At 38.2% G+C, this 19,563-nt stretch overlaps 1 protein-coding gene across 1 annotated transcript in view; it reads left to right on the top strand.

Moving 5' to 3' along the window:
• The window catches only part of fbxl17 (F-box and leucine-rich repeat protein 17), a 335,686-nt gene extending 316,368 nt beyond the window's left edge, over nucleotides 1-19,318 (top strand). The window contains exons 9-10 of the mRNA XM_036578784.1: nucleotides 4,048-4,190; nucleotides 18,686-19,318. Coding sequence (XP_036434677.1) covers nucleotides 4,048-4,190; nucleotides 18,686-18,823 — 281 coding nt within the window. The 3' untranslated portion in view covers nucleotides 18,824-19,318. The remainder of the gene's footprint in view (nucleotides 1-4,047; nucleotides 4,191-18,685) is intronic.
• The last annotated feature ends 245 nt before the right edge of the window (nucleotides 19,319-19,563 follow it).

Below are 19,563 nucleotides of genomic sequence, written 5' to 3'. Positions count from 1 at the left end.
GGCCAGACAGACAGTGGTAAGTCTCTCTCCTCGGGGGGCTTTGTGATGTGACTCACCGCTAATGAGAGTCTAGCAGCCCTGTTTCAAGGAAAAACAATGGTTTTCATGACTGTGTGCTGTGTGCCTATTGACTCGCACTAAATTGCTTCTGAAAATCAGGGGATGCTTTGTTAGCATTAAAGGAAGGACAATTGTCGATGTGTTTTCCTCAAGTAGGTAAGCATGGCCTGCTTTTAGGTAGATGTGCTTGTGCTTTCCTCTTTTCTTTCACTCTTTTATCCATTCATTTCTCCTCCCTTTTTCATTAGTGACAGATGGAAAAGCAGAATGGTGGCGCTCCTTATTTATCTCCTTTCAGATGAAAGAAGCCACCAAGGAAACACTGTTCTTGAGCATTTCTGCATGCTCAATTTAATGTTATTGAATGTGTTAGAAGTATATTTTATTTAGTCGCTTTGTTTCCGTCTACAGTAATTGTTCATTGTAAAGTAGTCTGTGATGCTATTGTTCTCAGGTATTAGACTCTGAATATTACAAGTGTAGCTGCTACGCTTATCTAAATGAAGAAGTTAGCCAAGGCACTGATGTAATCTCACTCCCAGCAGGGTGGGCAAATAGCGATGTTTCTCGAGTCTCTTCTAGCGGACTTGTTACACCTGCACACATACGCACACATACATGCACTCACGCTAACAGCGGATTTCATTATAGCTGTCATGAATGAAGGTTAATTAGCCACGTCCTGTTCTCTATCCTCTCCCAGAATTCCTTCTTTTCACCTCTTCGTCTGTCCTCACAGCAGTGTGGGCTAAAGAGGAATTCCACAGTTTTTTTTTATGCTTTTATGTGTAATGTTGGTTATGGCAAAATAGTAGTAAATAAGCTTTCTTTGGGGACCATTTTGCCTTGTCCTGCATTTATACCTATAGAAATGCATAACATGTGTAATTTAGGCCAACACTTTACCTCAGCACAATCATAAAACAGATAAAACTGTGTCTCAGACCTCAGTCAGCATCTTCATTACCATTTCATGTAATAACTTTCTGTGAGGGAGTTTTCAAAGGAATTAAACTCTTCAGATGTCTGGTTCCCATCACCACCACTGTGATCAATTCTGACTTGCTAAGTTTGTCTAGAACAAAACATGTCACATTAAACCACTCTAAATAATTTTGTTTACATCTCAACCATTTAATTATGCAGAAAATTTGAAAAATGAGTTGAATTCCCCTTTAAGCAGGAATGTATAGTGGGCAAGGGTGGGCCATAACACATTACATTGCTGCACTTAAGTAGTTTTTCAGGTATTTGTAGCTTTACAGAGTATTTCCATTTTTTGAGACTTTCACTCCAGAACATTTTAGAGTAAAGTATCCTAAGTTCCACTCCACTACCTTCTGCAAGAGACTATGCAGTAAACACAAGATTTTCCATAATATCCAAAGAAATAAGATGCAGTTTCTCAAAATAATCAAACCAGTTATACTGCTCCTTTTCTCAAATCGCTCAATACGGAATGCACAATCGTGCATTACCGAATACACAGTTTTAGCATTATTGTGACAGTGTAATCGAATAAACGATGGCTTCTCAAAGTGAAGATTCGGGTCCTGAAGATGACCATGGCACTGTGTGTTATGTTTATTTATAACAATATTGAATATTTTCTTGTTTTAATTTGTTCACATGGCACAAAATGGAAATTGGATATTGTTAGAATGACAACATATACTTGAGTAGTCATCAGTATGCTTTGGGGAGGGGGAGCTGTGTGGGAAACACTGCAGTACTTTTCATTTTGATACTGAAGTACATTTAAACGTACAAAACAAAATAACAAAACTAAAAATAAAAGTAGAGCACTTTTACTTAAGTAATATTTTAATAAGAATGTCTCTACTTAACTTAAGTACAGGACTTGTGTGGTTTGCTGCTGGAAGCAAGGCTAAACGCAGATGTTTGTCAGCGAGTAAACTGTGCGTGTGTGTTTGCTTGAGGTGGTCTGGCTTGAGGAAGTGAAGCTGTGATCTGTAGCTTTGCTCTGACCGTGACCTCTACCAGCCATAGTGATGGATGCGTTTCCCCCTACCGAACCCCAAGTAAACTAACACACACTCACAGGTGCTCCCCCAGACCTAAACACTGACTCCACACACAGCTCCTCTGATGCACCACACACATGCATCCTTGCACTCAGGTCTGCTTTGTGCTCCGTAGCTTTAGAGGGCAGCACTGAATTAGCCCAGTCGAGCCTCAGTAAACACACACATACAGTTTTTTTTCACTGGCTTCCTCTGAGTGTGTGTGCACATGTATGTGCCTTCAGAGTCATGTGTACAGCTTGAGCAGGTTAGGGGGTTGTATGTGAAAGTAGGGCTGAATGAAACGGGGAAAATATCTATTTTTTTCTGGTGCATATTGTGACTGTTCAAATTGTAATTATTTTCAGGCCTGTTTTTCTGGCCAGCAACACAAGGATATCCATTTCTTGAGGCTTGAACACTGAATGCAGTGTGCCAGACCACCAGTTAGTTGTGTTTGTGTTGTCATGTGTATGACACACAGATGTTTGTGTGTCAATCGAAATTGCAACCCTTGCTATTTGAAAATGTACACTTTTTCATATTGAGATATTAATATATATAAAAAGTTTTTAATCTGAAGAGATAAAAACATCTGTTTTTGGTTGATGAGGTTATGGTTAGTGTTAGGCCTAGAATTTTTTTATTACATATAGATACTCGGTAACAGTTTCTAATATCAGGCCCTAATAGACAGCAGCTTTTTCTTAATAGTTTGTGACTAATTACATAACAGTTTCAATTATTAACTATTTACTATTTACTATTAACTATTTTATTGACCAGCAAATAATCAGTACTTATTCTGAATTGCAAACTACATTTATTATGATTTGTTAATAAATATATTTGTTATGTGTTATTTCTTTAGTTGTCTAGTTGTTTGTAACCTGAAATCTTAATCATTTACACAGCATAAAATAATTTCTAATCATCACAAATAACTACTTAGCAATTGTCTGCGTTCTGTTTTAAATGACTAAGTAATTATTTACTTTATCTTTTTTATGCACAAACTTTTCCAACATTTTTCTTGTATTACTTTTGTCTCTGAGGTCAACATTTCTCTGGGCTTATGTATTTTAAAAAGTCTTAATATGTTTTTACATGACCATTTTCCAACCTCTCTTGATCCCTCAGAATTACACAGACCTTTTTGGTTTTTCATGATGTCATGACAAAAACAGTGGATTCAGAACAGGCTGTTTTTGCAGCTTATTTTCCACAGACAGACTGCATGGCCTGGACAGTGACCAGCACATTTTGAAACTTTAACAATGTGTACATATTACATCAAACTCTTCTGTTAAAAAAAGGAAGGTAAATTTGTTTTCCCATGATATATAACCATTAATGTTTAGTTAATCTTTATAAAAAGGTTAATATATACATTTTAATAATCATAATAACCATATTAATAACCATTAATTGGACTCCTGTTTTAAAGTTGTGACTGAGCAATCATGTATTGTGTTGTATATTACACTTAAATGTATGTTAATGAAAAGTGTTTACAGTGCTAATTATTTTTTTTTAATAGCTTAATTATTTGTATGGCACTAAGTAGATAGTAGTATAATTAAAATGGTAACATTTATTAATGCATTCATAACAATTGTAAATATATATATATATAGTATAAAAACAAGCATGTGTGTTCAGGAGTTGCTGAGCAAGTAGGGCCAGAGTCAGTTGAGTGGAGCTTCTCCTGCTGTAGTTACAGAGGAAGTGGCCCAGGCTCAATAGTGCAGTGATGGATCAGCAGAGCGAGGCTTTAAAGCAAACAGCGGCCCACACTGAGAAAATATGAGCTGCAGGCTCTTCTCATCTATATGATGCAATGTTGCATTAGTCGCGGTTGACAGTTTGCCATGTGCTAGTATTTGTATTGTCATCTGTAGATTCATCTATTGTTGCCCTGTGCCACCAATGACTGAAGGTCCATCTCTCTTACTTTCTCTAGCACTGATAGCCATCGGGCAGTACAGCAGCACTATCGAGACGGTGGATGCAGGCTGGTGTAAGGAGATCACAGATCAGGGAGCTACCCAGATCGCCAAGAGCAGCAAGTCTCTGCGCTACCTAGGACTGATGAGGTGTGATAAGGTAAGCTCTTTAGGGCCACTCCACATAAACACTGCAGGACGATAGGTATGTAATGAATATGAATACATCATTCAGAATGAACAGGTAATGCATTCTAAAAAAAAAAAAATAATAATCTAAAGATATCAATCAAGAATGTCACATGAAGCACATTCTAAAAATCAGGTCATTTTATTATAGTATCAATTAGCAGCCTGGCACATAATTGTGCAGTAATATTATTTATAAAAACACAAAGACTCAGTATCAGCTGATACTCCATATTAAAAGATCTGCTGGGGGAATTGGGACTCCAAATTAAATTCTAAGATGAATCTGAAAGACTGTCATTTTGTATATTAAACTAATTCAGAACACTCAAGCAAGTAAAACTAACCAGCTGACAGTGATTGTGGTCCTCAGCAAACGGCAAAGATCATGTCTCATGATAGTCTCAAAACTGTGCATCTAACCATGCGGTTTGAATAAAACAGACATTAATACATGCAATAGTTGCATGCATGCGCTCTTGTGACCGGAAGGTTGCCGGTTCGATCCCCTCGGCTGACAGTACGTGACTGAAGTGCCCTTGAGCAAGGCACCTAACCCCCAACTGCTCCCCGGGCGCTGTGGGTAGGGCTGCCCACCGCTCCGGGCAAGTGTGCTCACTGCCCCTTAGTGTGTGTGTGTTCACTAGTGTGTATGTGGTGTTTCACTGCACGGATGGGTTAAATGCGGAGGTCTAATTCCGATGTGTTCAGACACAGTTGGCTAAAAGGTTCATTTCATTTCATTTTTTTGCATTTCATTTAATTTTCATTTCAGATAACGTGAATTTCAATCCCTTTTCATAGCCTCATAATTTCGGATGTGATCTCGCGATAAGACGAAATTGAGAAGGCAGACTCTACAGATTGAGAAAATGTTTGAACTGCATTTCTGCACTTTACTATCACAAAGATAGATGAACATATATAGAAACATCAACTTTGATGCGCAGACTCATTTGTGGACCCCAGCGGGTTAAAAAGCATTAAATTTGTTTTTAAAAATTGTGCAGAAACCCTAATCATCAGCTAATGATGAACACATACTAGCACTTTCTTGGCGAAAGTGCAAGAAAAACTAATGCTTAAAGGTTAGCCTGCTAACCAGCACTTCACCTCACTTTGCCTGTCTCTCGTCAGGTAACAAGGCACATAAGCATTCATAAGAAAAGTCTGTTTGCAGCAGGACATGCTTTCCAATACTTATTTCCCACAGATAGAAACATAGCATTTGCTTTATATTTTTCACTTGAGTTGTCAAGACAAGATGAGAGATTTCTTTGGCCCCTCTTTTCTAAGTGTCTCCCGGAAATTTATAACGTTGCTTTCCTGCAAGCGTTTGATATAATTAGGGTGCATGGAAATGAACTCATTAATACAACTTTTATTGACAGTATGAGAATCTGTCTGGTTTGTATTTAGGTTAATTTCTTGAAGTCAGCTGAGAGTTAATGACTTTATGTCCTAAGAACTATTGTCTCGAGAGTTGTTTCAATAGATCCCCCTTTATTAAGCCTTATATCACACACTGAAATGGTTAGCCGCTGCAGTTTGATTAAAATCTGACTGAAAACTGAATCATGATTGCTCTTTATGGAAATAGTGTCTGGTGCACTGGCTTTGCACAGCCTTATAAATTTTGCGTCTGCTGAGGGCTTTAATGAATTAGGCCCAAGAGTTCCGTTACTTAGAAATATTTAATTTTTGATTACAGAAACCTTAAGAAAATACTCCAAAGAATTTCTAAGTGTTTCTGAAGTTAAGAAACCCTGGTCATTTGTTATACTCCAGGCAGTCCTCAAGTCCTCAATCTACCCTGTGAATGAGTTTTACTGGCTATGCAGCATAAAATGCAGCTCAAGAGTGCTGCTCTGCTAGATTCCCATGACTGTGTCCATGGGTGGGTGTACTTTCTTGCTTTATATGGCCTGAGGCCTCACAATAGAGACAACTGCGTCAGTTTCAAGTTAACCCTATTTAAGGACCATGTTAACATATTAGTTCCATTAAGCAATTTGCAGATTTGGAAATCCTCCCACGTGAAAGTACACAGCGGAGTGCAGTTGTGATGCAGATTACAGCAAATGGTAATGTTGTAATGTTGAGTGCTCGCTAAAAGACTGATGGTATCAGGGCACGGGTATCTGCCACATGCCTGTGGGATGAAACCACATTCTGAAAAAAGGGTAAACAACATTTCTTGCCTGACATGTGATGTCATTTGTAGTTTCAGCTGTAGCTCCAGGCTTCTTAAATGAGAAGTTTAATTTGCTGTCAACATTTAATTCAGTTCAGGTTTGTCATTATACGTGTATAGTAAGAAATAAAAACACATTTTCGTTTACTTACTTTCGTTTATTTACAGTCAAAACGTCTGTTAAGTACAAGTTGTTCCCAACCACACCTTAGCTGCCTTTAGATGTATTTCTCATGTGCATTTATTATTTAAATGACCAACAGATACTTCTGAGATTAGGTGAGATAATCCATTTGCATTAGAAAGAGGAAAGTCAAACTGAAAGTTTAAGAAATGATTTAACAGATAAATGAAATGAAACAGAGAAAATGGGACACCTAACAACCATGCAGGCCTTGGTATTCCACCAAAACCATCAGATAATCAGCACTTTCATTGTCAAAACTCAAGCTCCATTCTTGCTTCAGAGCTGAGAAAATCCACAGGTGTTTCTGTCCATCCTTCCACTGTGAGAAGACAACTCAACACTATGAGTCTGAAAGGATGTATAGCTGTCAAGAAGCTGTTTCTGGCAACAAAGTGTAGACAAAAAAGAAGAACTTTGCATTAGAACACCAAAAATGGGCATCTTAGATATAGGTCTAAATGTGTAACTGGTATTACTTGGATTGTGAGAATCAGAAAATACAACCAACTTCTAAGACTGAACTTTGGATGTGTGGAAAAATATCCCTGCAGATTTCTTTGAAAACTAAAAGCAAGTCTTCCCAAAAGAATGGAAGCTGTAATGAAGGCAAAGGGCAGATACATTTGAAATTATGTTTAGTTGTTGAGGCTTCTGTGTAATTTTCTGTTAAATGTTTTCTGCTTTATTCTGACCCTGAAAAATGAAGAATTTGTATTTAAAGGCTGTTTTTAATTGGAAATGAAATAAATCAAGGGTGGTCTCTGACTTTTGCACAGTACTGTACAGAAATGTACAGTGTCACAATATGTTAGATAAGAACACTTAAAAGGAAAAAGAATGTTTAAAAATATATAACCTGACAAAGGCTCTTTTTAATTACTACTATCACTACTATCACTATCACTATTATTATTATTGATATTATTATTACTATTATTAGTAGTAATAGTAGTAGTAATATTGGAATAACATTTTTTTCTGCATTGGCTTGGCTGAAAACGCAGATTATGTTCAGCCTGATTAGTGTTTCATGAGGTACCTCATTAGGCCAAATACAGCCGTGCTAGTCATGCTTCTTTTATGAAAATTATGAAATTATCTGCAAATGAATATGAACCAGTGACAAGTGTGTGAGAATTTTGTTTAACCATTTGGCCTATGAATAAGAGGCTCAGTACACAAAGAACTTAATTTTTCTCAAAATTAATCTTCCTCATCCGAGTACTCTATTTGGATTTAGTCAGTTGGAGAGGTGTTAATGTGCATTTAATATGGCATGAACAACAAAGGCAGTCAGAAGAAATCAGAAGAAAAATGAGAGGAATGAAATACTCTTCAGAATGATCTGTATTAATTACTCCTTGGTGTATTAGACTGGGAAGTAAATGAATGAACCTCTGGTATGAAAGGATGCAGAGGGGGCACAGCTGGCTCATCATGTTTTCTCATATCCAGTGTTTCTGTTAGATGGTAAATAATGTTTTTTTTTTGAGTAAACTGCAGGTTTGGCAAATTTAAATCCTGCTGGAGACAATGTCCACTAAATATTCACCATAAATCCATACAAAAGTAAATAAGATACATGTCCATTACTCCTTTATCAAACTTGCATGTTTTTTTTAATGAATGTAGTGCTATATACTCATCAAAATAATGTCTTTGAAAACATTTGTTTCTACACTAAAAATGTGTTCTGATGGCTGCTGTGCACTATGACTGTCTAGCCTCATTAGATATGCCCATCTGCAAAACTTTGAACACCCCCAGTCAAATTACATGTTTATTAATGTTCTAAGTGCTGTACAGCAGCGGTTCCCAGTCCTGGCAGAGTTGATATTTAACACTAATCTAACACACCTAATCCAGGTAATGAAGGCCTTCAGGGGAATCTGAATATTAGAGCCAGTTGTCCTGGATCTGAATTCACTAGAGTGGTAGCTCTCTAGGACCAGGGCACCCCTGCAATACAGTGAAAAAACTTAATGTGTTTTACAATTTTATATAAATTGTAGAGCACAATTTTTATTTATTTACTGAGTAAAACATATTGGAAAAAATAAAACATATAATATTAAATGTGCCATAACTTTGCCGTAACAGGGCACATTTTATTTTTAATGACTGACTAAAATTTTAGCAGTTTCTCCAGCAAATTGAATCATTTCTTGATCCCAAAATGACCTGGCAGAAGCTCTGCTCATGAACAACAAAAATGTCTTTGATTTAGTGTATTTGCATTACTTGTGCTGTTGAAAGAGAGTTCTCCCTGCTAAGACTGCTGTCCTTCTTCTCTCGCCTCTTACTGTTGAGGGTCAGCACCATTTACTTAGCCGTGGTCCCATGACAAATTAAATTACTCCGTAAATTACCTTTCCGCACAGCTAATGCGCCGATGCTGTCATAATCTTATTTGTATTTTGGATGCTGCAGTTGCTTTTGGGCTAGACTGTAACACTGATAAAGCAAGCTGATATCCAGGGCCTGAACATTACACCCCTACATGAGGCACCATACATAGCTTTAGTCAAACTGAGGTTGGATAGTATAATGGTAATGAGGTATAACATGATATAGATGAGTATATTTCACAATTACGACATGTCAGATTTGTATTCCACATCTGAACAGCTATAAAAAAACACATTTCATCCATTTATATTTTAGAGGGGTCACCGATGGTGGTGTGGGAGTTCACCAATGGGTGGTGCTGATCGAAATGATGGGAAAATCAGAGCTAGAAAAATATTTAGAAAAACTAAGCATGACAGTGGCTCAGCATCAGCTAAGAGCCACACACACACACACACACACACAACAAGTTCGATTTCAGCTTTCAAACTAACACCAGTCACTCACATTTGCGCTCTCAGACATCCTCTAAATGGGTGTCATTTTAGCATCAGTTAGCTTAACCAAGCCTGTGCTGTGGTTTATGGCACATTGGTGCCTTTTATGAATCTATCGTTAGCTTTGCCAAAACACTACAGTCCCAAACAACGGTTCAGTTTGGGCTCTCACTCTAACACCAGTCACTTGATTTTGCACTCTTAGATATCCTCTAAAGGGTGTCATTTTAGCATCAGTTTGCTGGAACCATGCCTGTGCTGGGGTGTGTGGCATGTTTGGCCTGCAAACAAAGCTATCCTTAGTAAGCCAAAATGCTAGTCTCAAACACCACAGAACAGGTTTGATTTCAACTTTCTGTCACTCCAACACCAGTCACTTAACTTTTGCTCTCTCAGACATTATTTTTTTATCATTTATGTTTGTTTCAGCAGAGCACCAGTTAGTCAGAAACAAACCGGTACTGCTGTGTGTGGCACTGTTTGGGTCTGTAGTCTGCTTGCTAAGCTAACATTAAGTTTACCAGTCGGGCTACAGACGCAAACACCATGGAATCAGATAAGGTTAATCCATTTTTCTGTCACTTTAGCTCCAGTTGCTCCACTTCATTCCTTTAAATTGCTTTAGTTAGCCAGAATCGAACATGTTTTATGGTGGGCAGAGCTGTTTTAATGCTAGCTAAGCTAATGCTTAGCCAGCTTCTCCTTGCTGGTAGTCATGTTTAATATTTAGCAGTTGTTAGATACGTGGCTTAACATTTATTGAATGATGGCTTGAAAATCCGTTATATTTGGAGATGGCATGAAAGGTATGAAGGTATGAAAAAATTGAATACCATCCAACCCTACCCCAACCCCCCTTCATTTTTTGTGGCCAAAAGCTAGACTGTTCAGTTCAGTGTATTGTTTGGTGTGAACATGCGTATTGACAGAATGCCGTCCTTCATGTTTGGCTTTTTCAGCAAGTGCTAAACGATCAATGTGGATGGAATTTGTACTATTTCCTTTCATTTGGTTCATAGCGCAGCAGTCAGAAATTGAGATGGCACGCTCTTCAACACTGCTGATTTCTCTCCTGCCCTTGGGCTAAATGTATGGAGACTTGGACTGTGAAAGAATGCTATTGATCCAGGCCGGCCAAAATAATCAAATCAATTCTCTTAAGGCCTCGCTCAGTTCTTCACAGACTTTGATGCAGAGCGTCAAGGGCTCAGTGAAAACTCATTCCTTTTTATCAAAGAGAAATTTGCCCACTTTAACAAGCACTCTTTTGTACACTCCAGCATTCTTTCCTCAGTAAAATACAGTTTCGTTGTTCAATAAGTCTTATTATACTGGAATTGAAATGTCATATTTTTCACAGATTCTTTTCTCAGTCAGTGGTAGTGGGGTTTTTTTTGGTGCATGTGTGTGCGCGTATAGTCCAAAAGTCGATCACTAGGGGTTTTCTAAAAGCTGGGAGAGAAAATTATGGCCCATTTTGTTTACAGGTCAGCGCACGTAACCTGTGAAACTTCGATCTGAGAGTTGCAGAACTTTCAAGGGTCTGTTCTGTTTCAACAATAACACTCCGCAACGCTGTTGCCTCGCCACAAAATCCAAAACAGGCCACCGTGCTTTTCTAGTAAGAATAGCTTCCCACCACGGCCTAGCAACTTCAAGCACATTTCTTCCTAAAACACTTTGCTTTGACAAAAGTATTTCTCATCTGTGGTAAAGCACACTGGAGGTTCTTTGAGATTTTTGGACACTCTAATTGGACTGTTCTCATCTTAAAAGTTCCCCCTGCGCCCCATTCAGCACCTCAAGTCTTTTAGAGTCAAAGTAAATATCAGCAGAGTTGAGTGATATGCACGGCATCAGCATGAAATGAGACAAGGAAAACAATGTTCAGGAGCGGAGGAGAAGTTATGATAGTAATGGAGGAGAGGAAGGGAGAGAGGAGAGCGGCTAAGAGACCGCAGTAGCCACCCATAACTTAAAGCCGTGCTTTGTAAGCAGATACAGGAACAGATTGTATCCACAGATCCACCAGTTAAGAATAAGAGTTGCCGATTTGCATCTCACACTGAAATAAAGAGCAAATTGTTCAAAAAACAGGGCACTTCAAGGTCATGAGGAGTGGGATAACTGGCTAAAGCCTTGCATATGCTCCACATCTTTTAAAGGAATGGTTTGGCAAAACGTCTGAATTTGAAAAATTTGTCCAATCACACCACATTTAGTCAATTAGACAAGACATGCTTGGTGTCCAAACTTTGCTTCTTTGGTTTAGTGCTGAAGCTTTGAGGCTAATGTTGCTAACAAACACCAAAGTCAATAGTCACCTAAATCTTTCTGTAAATACATTCCCAAAACTTATCTCAACATGCTCAAACCTGATCCAGATTACAGATTACAAAAATGCAACCAGATTAGATAACAACAACCTGAATAATCTCCCACTTTCTATCTGATTTATGTAGACTTTTATGACGACCCAAAAAATGAAGATCACTCGCTAAGGACCACCTTACTTCTGACTTGTTACTGTACTGAACACCCCAACCTCACACAACAACACATACTCTTGTGTTACTTGAAGTTGCAGATAGCAAAAGAAACACTGTGGGCTTTTTTTTTTGCAGTGTCAAATTTTCTCTGGCTATTGTTGAGATTCAGTCAGATTTGAGTCACTGACCTGCATACACTGCTAGATTACATCCAGATCCAGTTTAAAAAAAAAAAACAATCTACCAGCGCAGAACTACATAACCCTGGCTTAAGACAGACTTGAATACAGACAGTGACTGCAGACCACAGCCATCTGTAGCCAAGAGTCCAAGAATGCTAAATTGGCCCTGTTTTTTGGGTGGAGGGATGGTTTAGTTTCTCTCTCCGTGTTGATTTACAGTGGTGTTGGGCAATCAGGGGTGCCTGCCAGCTCCTATGCACAGAACCTAAAAGTGTTCCTTATTTTTTGAAATCAAAGAGTTATAACATCTCAATGATAAAGTTGTAAAATGTACCATTGGTCTATATATGGAAACACAGCTGCAAAACCAGCCCATTTCATTGTTTTTGTGATGTCACAAAAAAACAACACATGTACATATCAACCTATTGAGCCTACAGCAGTTTGGCCCTGCACAGTCACACTGAAGCTTTACGGAGTGTTTTAAAGTGAACTGTTTTTTGAATGATGCGTAATACTGGGCAGTGGTCATTTACATATAGTCTGACTGGAACAGTAATGAAAACAAGCAATTTAATTGTTTGTGATAAAGAGACGTTGTAAAATAGTCATGTAGAAATGAATTATGACATTTATGCAGAAAAGTGCACAAATGTCTTAAGTAGACATCAAGAAAAAAAAATACAGGAAAATGTAGAGTATGAGCACTTTAAATAAGAATTTAGTGTAGTATTTAGTGTTGAATTGTTAAAATTTCATAACGTACTATTCACTCCTTAGTCCAGATATGGAAACTGAGCTGCAGTAACAGCTTGTTTTAAATTAACCATTTGTGATGTCATGAAAACAGAAACATTTCCACCTATTCAGCCTGTAGCAGTTTAGCTCCACCCATTCATATTAAAGTTATGAGGAGTGTTTCAGCTCGGACTGCTTTTTAAATCAGAACAGACCTCATTTACATAAATCAGCTTTAACAAAGTAACAAAACAGCTTGTTTAATTCTAAGGGATAAAAATAAAGTTGAAAATGTAGATGTAGAGAACATAATGTAATTATGTTCTTTTTAGATACAGAAAACCGCACAGATGCCATAAGTGAACCTCAGAGACAAACATAACATAATAATAAAATCATCTAATCTCATCAAAAAGCCTTAACCAAACTGCTGTGCTCATGACCAGTCACAGCATCTGCGAGATGAAGTCTGGTGAAAGAAGTAAAAACAGGTCTTGAACTTGGAAAAGCAGAAATGAAGTAAGCACTCAAAGCTCCGTGGCTGCCTGCTGTTTCTTACTTTTATGGCTGCTAAAGGATGACAGCTTTACACAAATGGCACTAATTAGTTTTCTTTATGTGTTTCAGGATTTATTATTTCATCAACCGCAAAAGAACAAACCATCTAACTTGTGGCAGTCACTTTAAATTTAGATTTGGGTTTGTTTCTATAAATGGAGGCTAAATGTCAGGAACCAAAAGAGCACTCGAGTGTGCACGTCTATCAGCCTCGCTCAGCCGTTCTTCTCACAAAAAGCATCAAGCGCATTTCTCGGAATGTGACGTCAGGTCTCTGCAATGTAACATTTTCAGGCTGCGTTCTGTTTAGTTATACCTGACCACGTTTCCAACAGAAACAGCCACATTTTCTTCCACGCAGGCTGTCTTGTGTCTTGTGGTGATTTAAGCTATCATTTGGGACTGAAGACAGCTTTGCGAACGTTACGACGGCATAAAATACGAAGGCCCTCTTACTTCACGGCATCAGCCTCAAATTCAAACATCCCAGCTCACGTCTTCCAGACCACATCCTGGTCTCTGGTGGGCTTTCTTTCAGTCTTTATCAAACCCAGGGAAATATTTGCCAGTCATTCATTTCAGCGCTTTACAACCGGGGATGGAGCGCAGGCAGCATTAGAGGTGTTATAAATCTGTTTGTGCAGGCCGTTACTGAGATCTAGCTTTGTGTGCTCTTCACATACTCAAAAGAAGGGCTTCAAGCTGGAGGCAAAAGCTGTTTAGTGTGCACTTTCAAAGGTAATTTAGCTAAATGTTGTCTATTTGCGAGCTTTTTCCTTTTAAAGTTCATAAAACCAGCACATCAGTTAAATCACACTTTGTATAAATGACCCAAAGTTGTTTTGTTGTGAACATATTCTACATCTAAGCACAGTATGTTATGCATGAGCAGCTCATCTGTTGAAATTTTAACATCTTATTAGCTGTGATCATCCAAAACCATAAACATCTGAGAGTCTTTAATGTGCTTTTAATATTAGCTTGTTCTTTATTTCCTCCCTCTGTATTCATATAGCACTTTCAAGTCTTTTATTGTTGGGATAGTGAGATTTTGCACTGCGACACATGGTGAGATCTGACAGTTTTATGAAGTGTTTTAGTGGGCTGAAGCCTTGAGAAAGTTGTTGGTAAAAGCAAATCCAGCCCCAGTAGTGCATTTACATCACCAATAGGTTTTTATACTGGGCTATAAAAACAAAAATGTGGTTATGGAAGTTGTGATATCTGCACTGTACTTGTTATTACTGTGTAGCATGGGTATACTGTATATGGCATATTTAAGTATTTTGGAAAATCTGCTCTCTTCACGTGGCTCAGAACAACAGCATAAAACTACGGAGCAATATATCAGGCCAGTATGGCTTGGCTTAGCGTAAGTCTCCAAGCATATGGCTGTGAGAAACTATCCATGTGAAGAAATATTGGTGTCTCTACAAAAGGATACTCTATGGCGGATACAGGACAATACAGTACTGTGGCTTTGACTGGGTATTAGATTTCACTTTGTCCTTGGTCACAGCCACACATTGCTTGTCAGACGATATTAAGAAGCTCTCTGATCCGAAGATTAAAGTCTTTGAAGATAAAAACTTTAAAAAAAAAAAACATAATAAGAAGAACCCCAGCGATCAGGAGCCACAACTTCAGATATCTCTGCGAGATTAAAAACATTAATCTCTGGTAGAAAGGCTTTTATATGGATCTTCTCTTGTTTTGGCAGCATGTGCACTGAGTTAGTGTTCTGAACCTGTTATTTTGTATGCTTTGTTTGAGAAAACTTAACACTGACTCTTGCATGATGCAAGCTTGAGCAAGGTGTAGTATGATGTATTGGTAATGTTTTGTAAGTCAATAGAATCTGCTTTATCCATGAAACAAGGTGTACATTTTTTATTTACTCTGTAGTCTGCTACAGAGTCCTTCACTAAACTCAAGACTCTGTGTTTGACTCTTTACTAAGTAGGTTAATTGAGGTCTACTGTTGTGCTAATTTAGCATCGCTAAAACTGCAAACAGCAAACCTACAGGCCAATTTTATATCACTCAGAGGATGTGACAGTTTCTGACTAAGGCAGATGTGCCTGTTGGTACTGATGGTAAAAGGCAATCTGAACATCACAAGCATGAAGACGTACAGTATTGGGTCAGAATTGGGTCAGAGACCACCCTTTCATTTATTCAATTTCCAGTCAAAACAGCCATTAAGTGCAATTTATGCATTTTTCAGTATCCAAATAAAACTAAAAATTGCACAAAAGCCTAAACAGTTCTATATAATATAATTGCTTTCAGTTTTTCACACCTCCAAAGTTCAGTCTTAGAAGTTGGTTGCATTCTCTGTTTTTCACAAACTCACAGATACACATTTTGACTCTTCAGTCCTAAAACGTGACTCCACATCTCAGATGTCCAGTTTCAGTGTTTTAGTGCGAATTTCATTTCCTTTTCTCAGTAAAGCCTTCTTGACAGCTACACATCCTTTCAGACTCATAGTGTTGAGTTGTCTTCTCACAGTGGAGGGATGGACAGAAACGTGGAATTTTTCAGCTCTGAAGCAAAAGTGGAGCTCTGTTTTCTCCTGTCTCTCACAGATGAAAGCTTTCCGTACAATATATCTGCTGGTGACCGTTTTGGTGGTCTATAGGTCGTGCATGGCTGTTAGGAGTCTCATTTTCTCTGTCTTTTAATTGTTTTTTGTGATCCAGTTTGGGGAACCTTATTTATATCATTTTCTCTTTGACTTTACCCTTCCTTATGCAGGTGGATTATCTTATATCTAATCAGAAATTCTGAAAAATGAACAAATTCTACATAATGGCCATTTTGATTGGAAATGAAATAAATGAAGGGTGGTGCGTGATGTTGGCACAGCAGTATATTGATGTAGACGTTTATAGAGGCAAGAATCTCAACAAGACTGAGTCTTACTTTGAGGCATGAATTTTTTGTCACTATATGCCATGTGTAAAAAATAAATAAATAAATCACTAATAGTGTGTAGATTTGTATTTTACGTAAAAATGTTTGTTTATCCTACCTTTATCAGATACCTACTGTCATAGCTTTTGTCATATTAAAAAATAAAAGTAAACCTGAATACTGTTACTTTAAATACAAACATTCAGTGTGATTGGAGCTTAAATCTAACGAAAACTAAAGAGGGAAAAATAAATAAATAAATAGAAACAGCCCTGTCTCGTATATCTCTTTTACAAAAAAATGTCCACTGAAAAGTTATTTAGGGAGCCCAAAGTGGCTGTTTTATGGTATCCCTCCAAAAACCCTTTATAGCACCTTTATTTGTAACAGTGTCATTTAAATTGCTCTTCTATGTATTTACATGGATTTGACAGTGATCTTGACCAATGCAGGATCTTTTGACCAAACCTTTTCAACTTTGTACAGTTCTGCACTTTTGTCTGGCCTCGCTGTGCATGTGAATGTTGGTGATGTTCATGTTCATTTTCACTCTGGAAAGATTTATGATTGCTTATAATGAAGAACAATTAGAGAGGCTCTCCTGAGGCCCATGCTGTTCATTCGTAATCGGAGTGCCACACTGTTGACATTGTACATGATGAAAGTTAAAGGGTGGAAAGTTGTTTTGACTCAGTGCCTCAGAGGACAAGGGTAATTATCTCAGAGAGCTTGGAACGCGTCTGTATTCTCTCCAGGACTCGCGTTGCACGTGCCATTCTTCAAAAGCTGTAGGTTAGTAAGAGCTGTAAACGCAGCGCATACTGAATCGTCATGTGCGGAATCCTGTGTTTTCTTCATACGTGGCACTAACACAGTAGGTCACATCTCAGGCAAGCTAGTTAATCTTTTTTTTTCTGCTTATGAAAATCTTAGTATATATTTATCACGTGGTGTCGTGACGTTTCATTTTTGTTACTGTAAAATGTCCAAATTTACAAATAGACTTGGCACAGAAGGAGATGGTACAAAGTTTACATTTATGGCAGTTAGCAGATGCTCTTTTCAAGAGCGACTTACAAAAGTGCTTTGTTATCCACTCAAAAGATACGTCCCTGGCTAGTGCAGACAGGCTAGAGTCTAAAGATATCCTTGAGCTAAGATACTGCCAGAAACAGGAAAAAAGAGTCAAAACGCACAGTACCTAATACCACAGCACCTGACAGGGATCTCTTGAGTCTTGATGCCTGTCTTCCACGTGTGTTGATGGATGGTGGGTCAAGCCAAGCTGTACTTGAAGCTCAAAAAAGCATTGACCAATGCCTTCAGTTAGAGAGGGGCAGGTCCATTTTTGGCTTTGTAGGCAAGCATCAGTGTCTTAAGTATAGTTTGTGCACTAAAAGTAGCTGCGTTAATATTAACTGTCTTATGTCTCTCATTATATACATAATTCTGTTTATATGTTCATTTATCAATTCTATTTATTCTGTTCTATTATTTTCACCTAATTAATATCTTATTTTCTTGAATAATTTTTCTGTGTACTTGTCTGAACAGTTTAGTATTTCATGTATGTCAGTATTAGTATGTCATACATGTGTGCGCTCACCACTACAAATTGCTTGTGTGTGACTTAAAATAAAGTGACTCTGATTCTGATTCTGTAACACTTCTTCTTACGCTCTGTTTAACCCCACCCAACCACAACCCTAACCCTCACCCTCCAACCCTAACTTCACCAACCTTAATTGTAATCCCCTAACCCACCCAACCCTCAATCCAAACCCCCCAACATAACCCCCCAACACTCCCAACACTAACCATAACCCCCACAACCTTAACCATAGCCACCCAGCCCCAACATTGCCCCCCCCCTCCAGCCCCAGTGCTAACCCCCAATTCTGTCCTCCTGAACCCCTACACTAGCCAGCGCCCCCCGCTCCAACCCAACTCTGACCCTACCCCCCAAGCTTTTTGTTCATTTATTAATTTTAAGACTTATTATTTAGTAATTTCTAGGTTGTGTAGTTATCAAAGTGAGCGAATTAAAGTGTTTACCAACATATGGCCCTTCATAGTTTGAAGAGTTTGTAGCTTATTGAAACCACGCCAACAAATTTTTTTTTAAATGCAGATTCTACACTGTAAGATGAATTTCAATGAACAAATTGATGAAATCTATCCTTTCCATTTACTGTATTTATCTTCTGACGTCAAAACAAACTTGTTGATGTAAATGTATTTACATAATGTAACTGTGTACTTATGCAATTATGGTTGAAAAATTGATCACCGAGTAAAACTGCAGTTCTCTGGATTAAAAAGAATCCTTTCCTGTGCTCTTGTGTTTGTAAAGGTGAACGAGGAGACAGTGGAGAGACTGGTCCTGCAATATCCGCACATAGTGTTCAGCACAGTGATGCAGGACTGTAAGCGGACGCTGGAGAGGGCCTATCAGATGGGCTGGAGCCCCAACACCTCCACTGCGTCCTAGCCAACACACATACACACACTCCTACACCATCAAGTCTACACACATGAACTCATGTTTGCCTTCCTTTTCAGCACAGCTGGTCAGTTATAAGAGCATTAACATTGTGCTAGAGCCATTTCATTGGAGCTAGTATGTTTTGTTTTTGTTTTTTTTTGCCAGACATCTGTTATTAGACAGATGTAAGGGCAAGATACTTTGAGACTTGAAATTTTAGTCATCCAAATCGTACTATACTTGCATATATTTTGCTAGCACACACTCGAAGACCATCCTTTTTCACATACATTCAAGCTCAAGCATCAGTGTCTGAAGAGCAGGTTATATGTAGGGGGCTGGGCGGGTTTGAGTTGACTTTGTTGCTTTCATTTTGTTTGACTCTAAACTCAGTAGACGCACTGCATTTCCAGCACTGCTCCTCATATACCGGTTAAAAGAAACTGTAATCTTTTTCCTCCTCCAGACTTCTAAAAGGTTACTGTAGCTCTGAGAAATAAAGATTTTCTAAAATTTCAGACAACGGTCAAGGTGACCATTAGGGCTAAATGTTTAGACTTAAAGTGACCATAAAACATGAGGATTCCTATGTGATTAGTTTGAATATTTTCAGTATTAGAGTTGAACACGTCTTCTTCAGTATCTGTGTTATTGTCTAAGTCGTGCAGAAGAAACCGCCTTGATGAATGTGGGCTCAGCTCGCGAATATAATGGTACCTTCAGTCTTTTTTCGGAGTATTTCAGTC

Source organism: Colossoma macropomum, unplaced genomic scaffold (assembly GCF_904425465.1).
Source record: "Colossoma macropomum unplaced genomic scaffold, Colossoma_macropomum, whole genome shotgun sequence".
In the NCBI taxonomy this organism is placed as follows: domain Eukaryota; kingdom Metazoa; phylum Chordata; class Actinopteri; order Characiformes; family Serrasalmidae; genus Colossoma; species Colossoma macropomum.
Note: the sequence above shows the minus strand (reverse complement) of the source record. Positions and strands in the feature narration are given on the sequence as shown.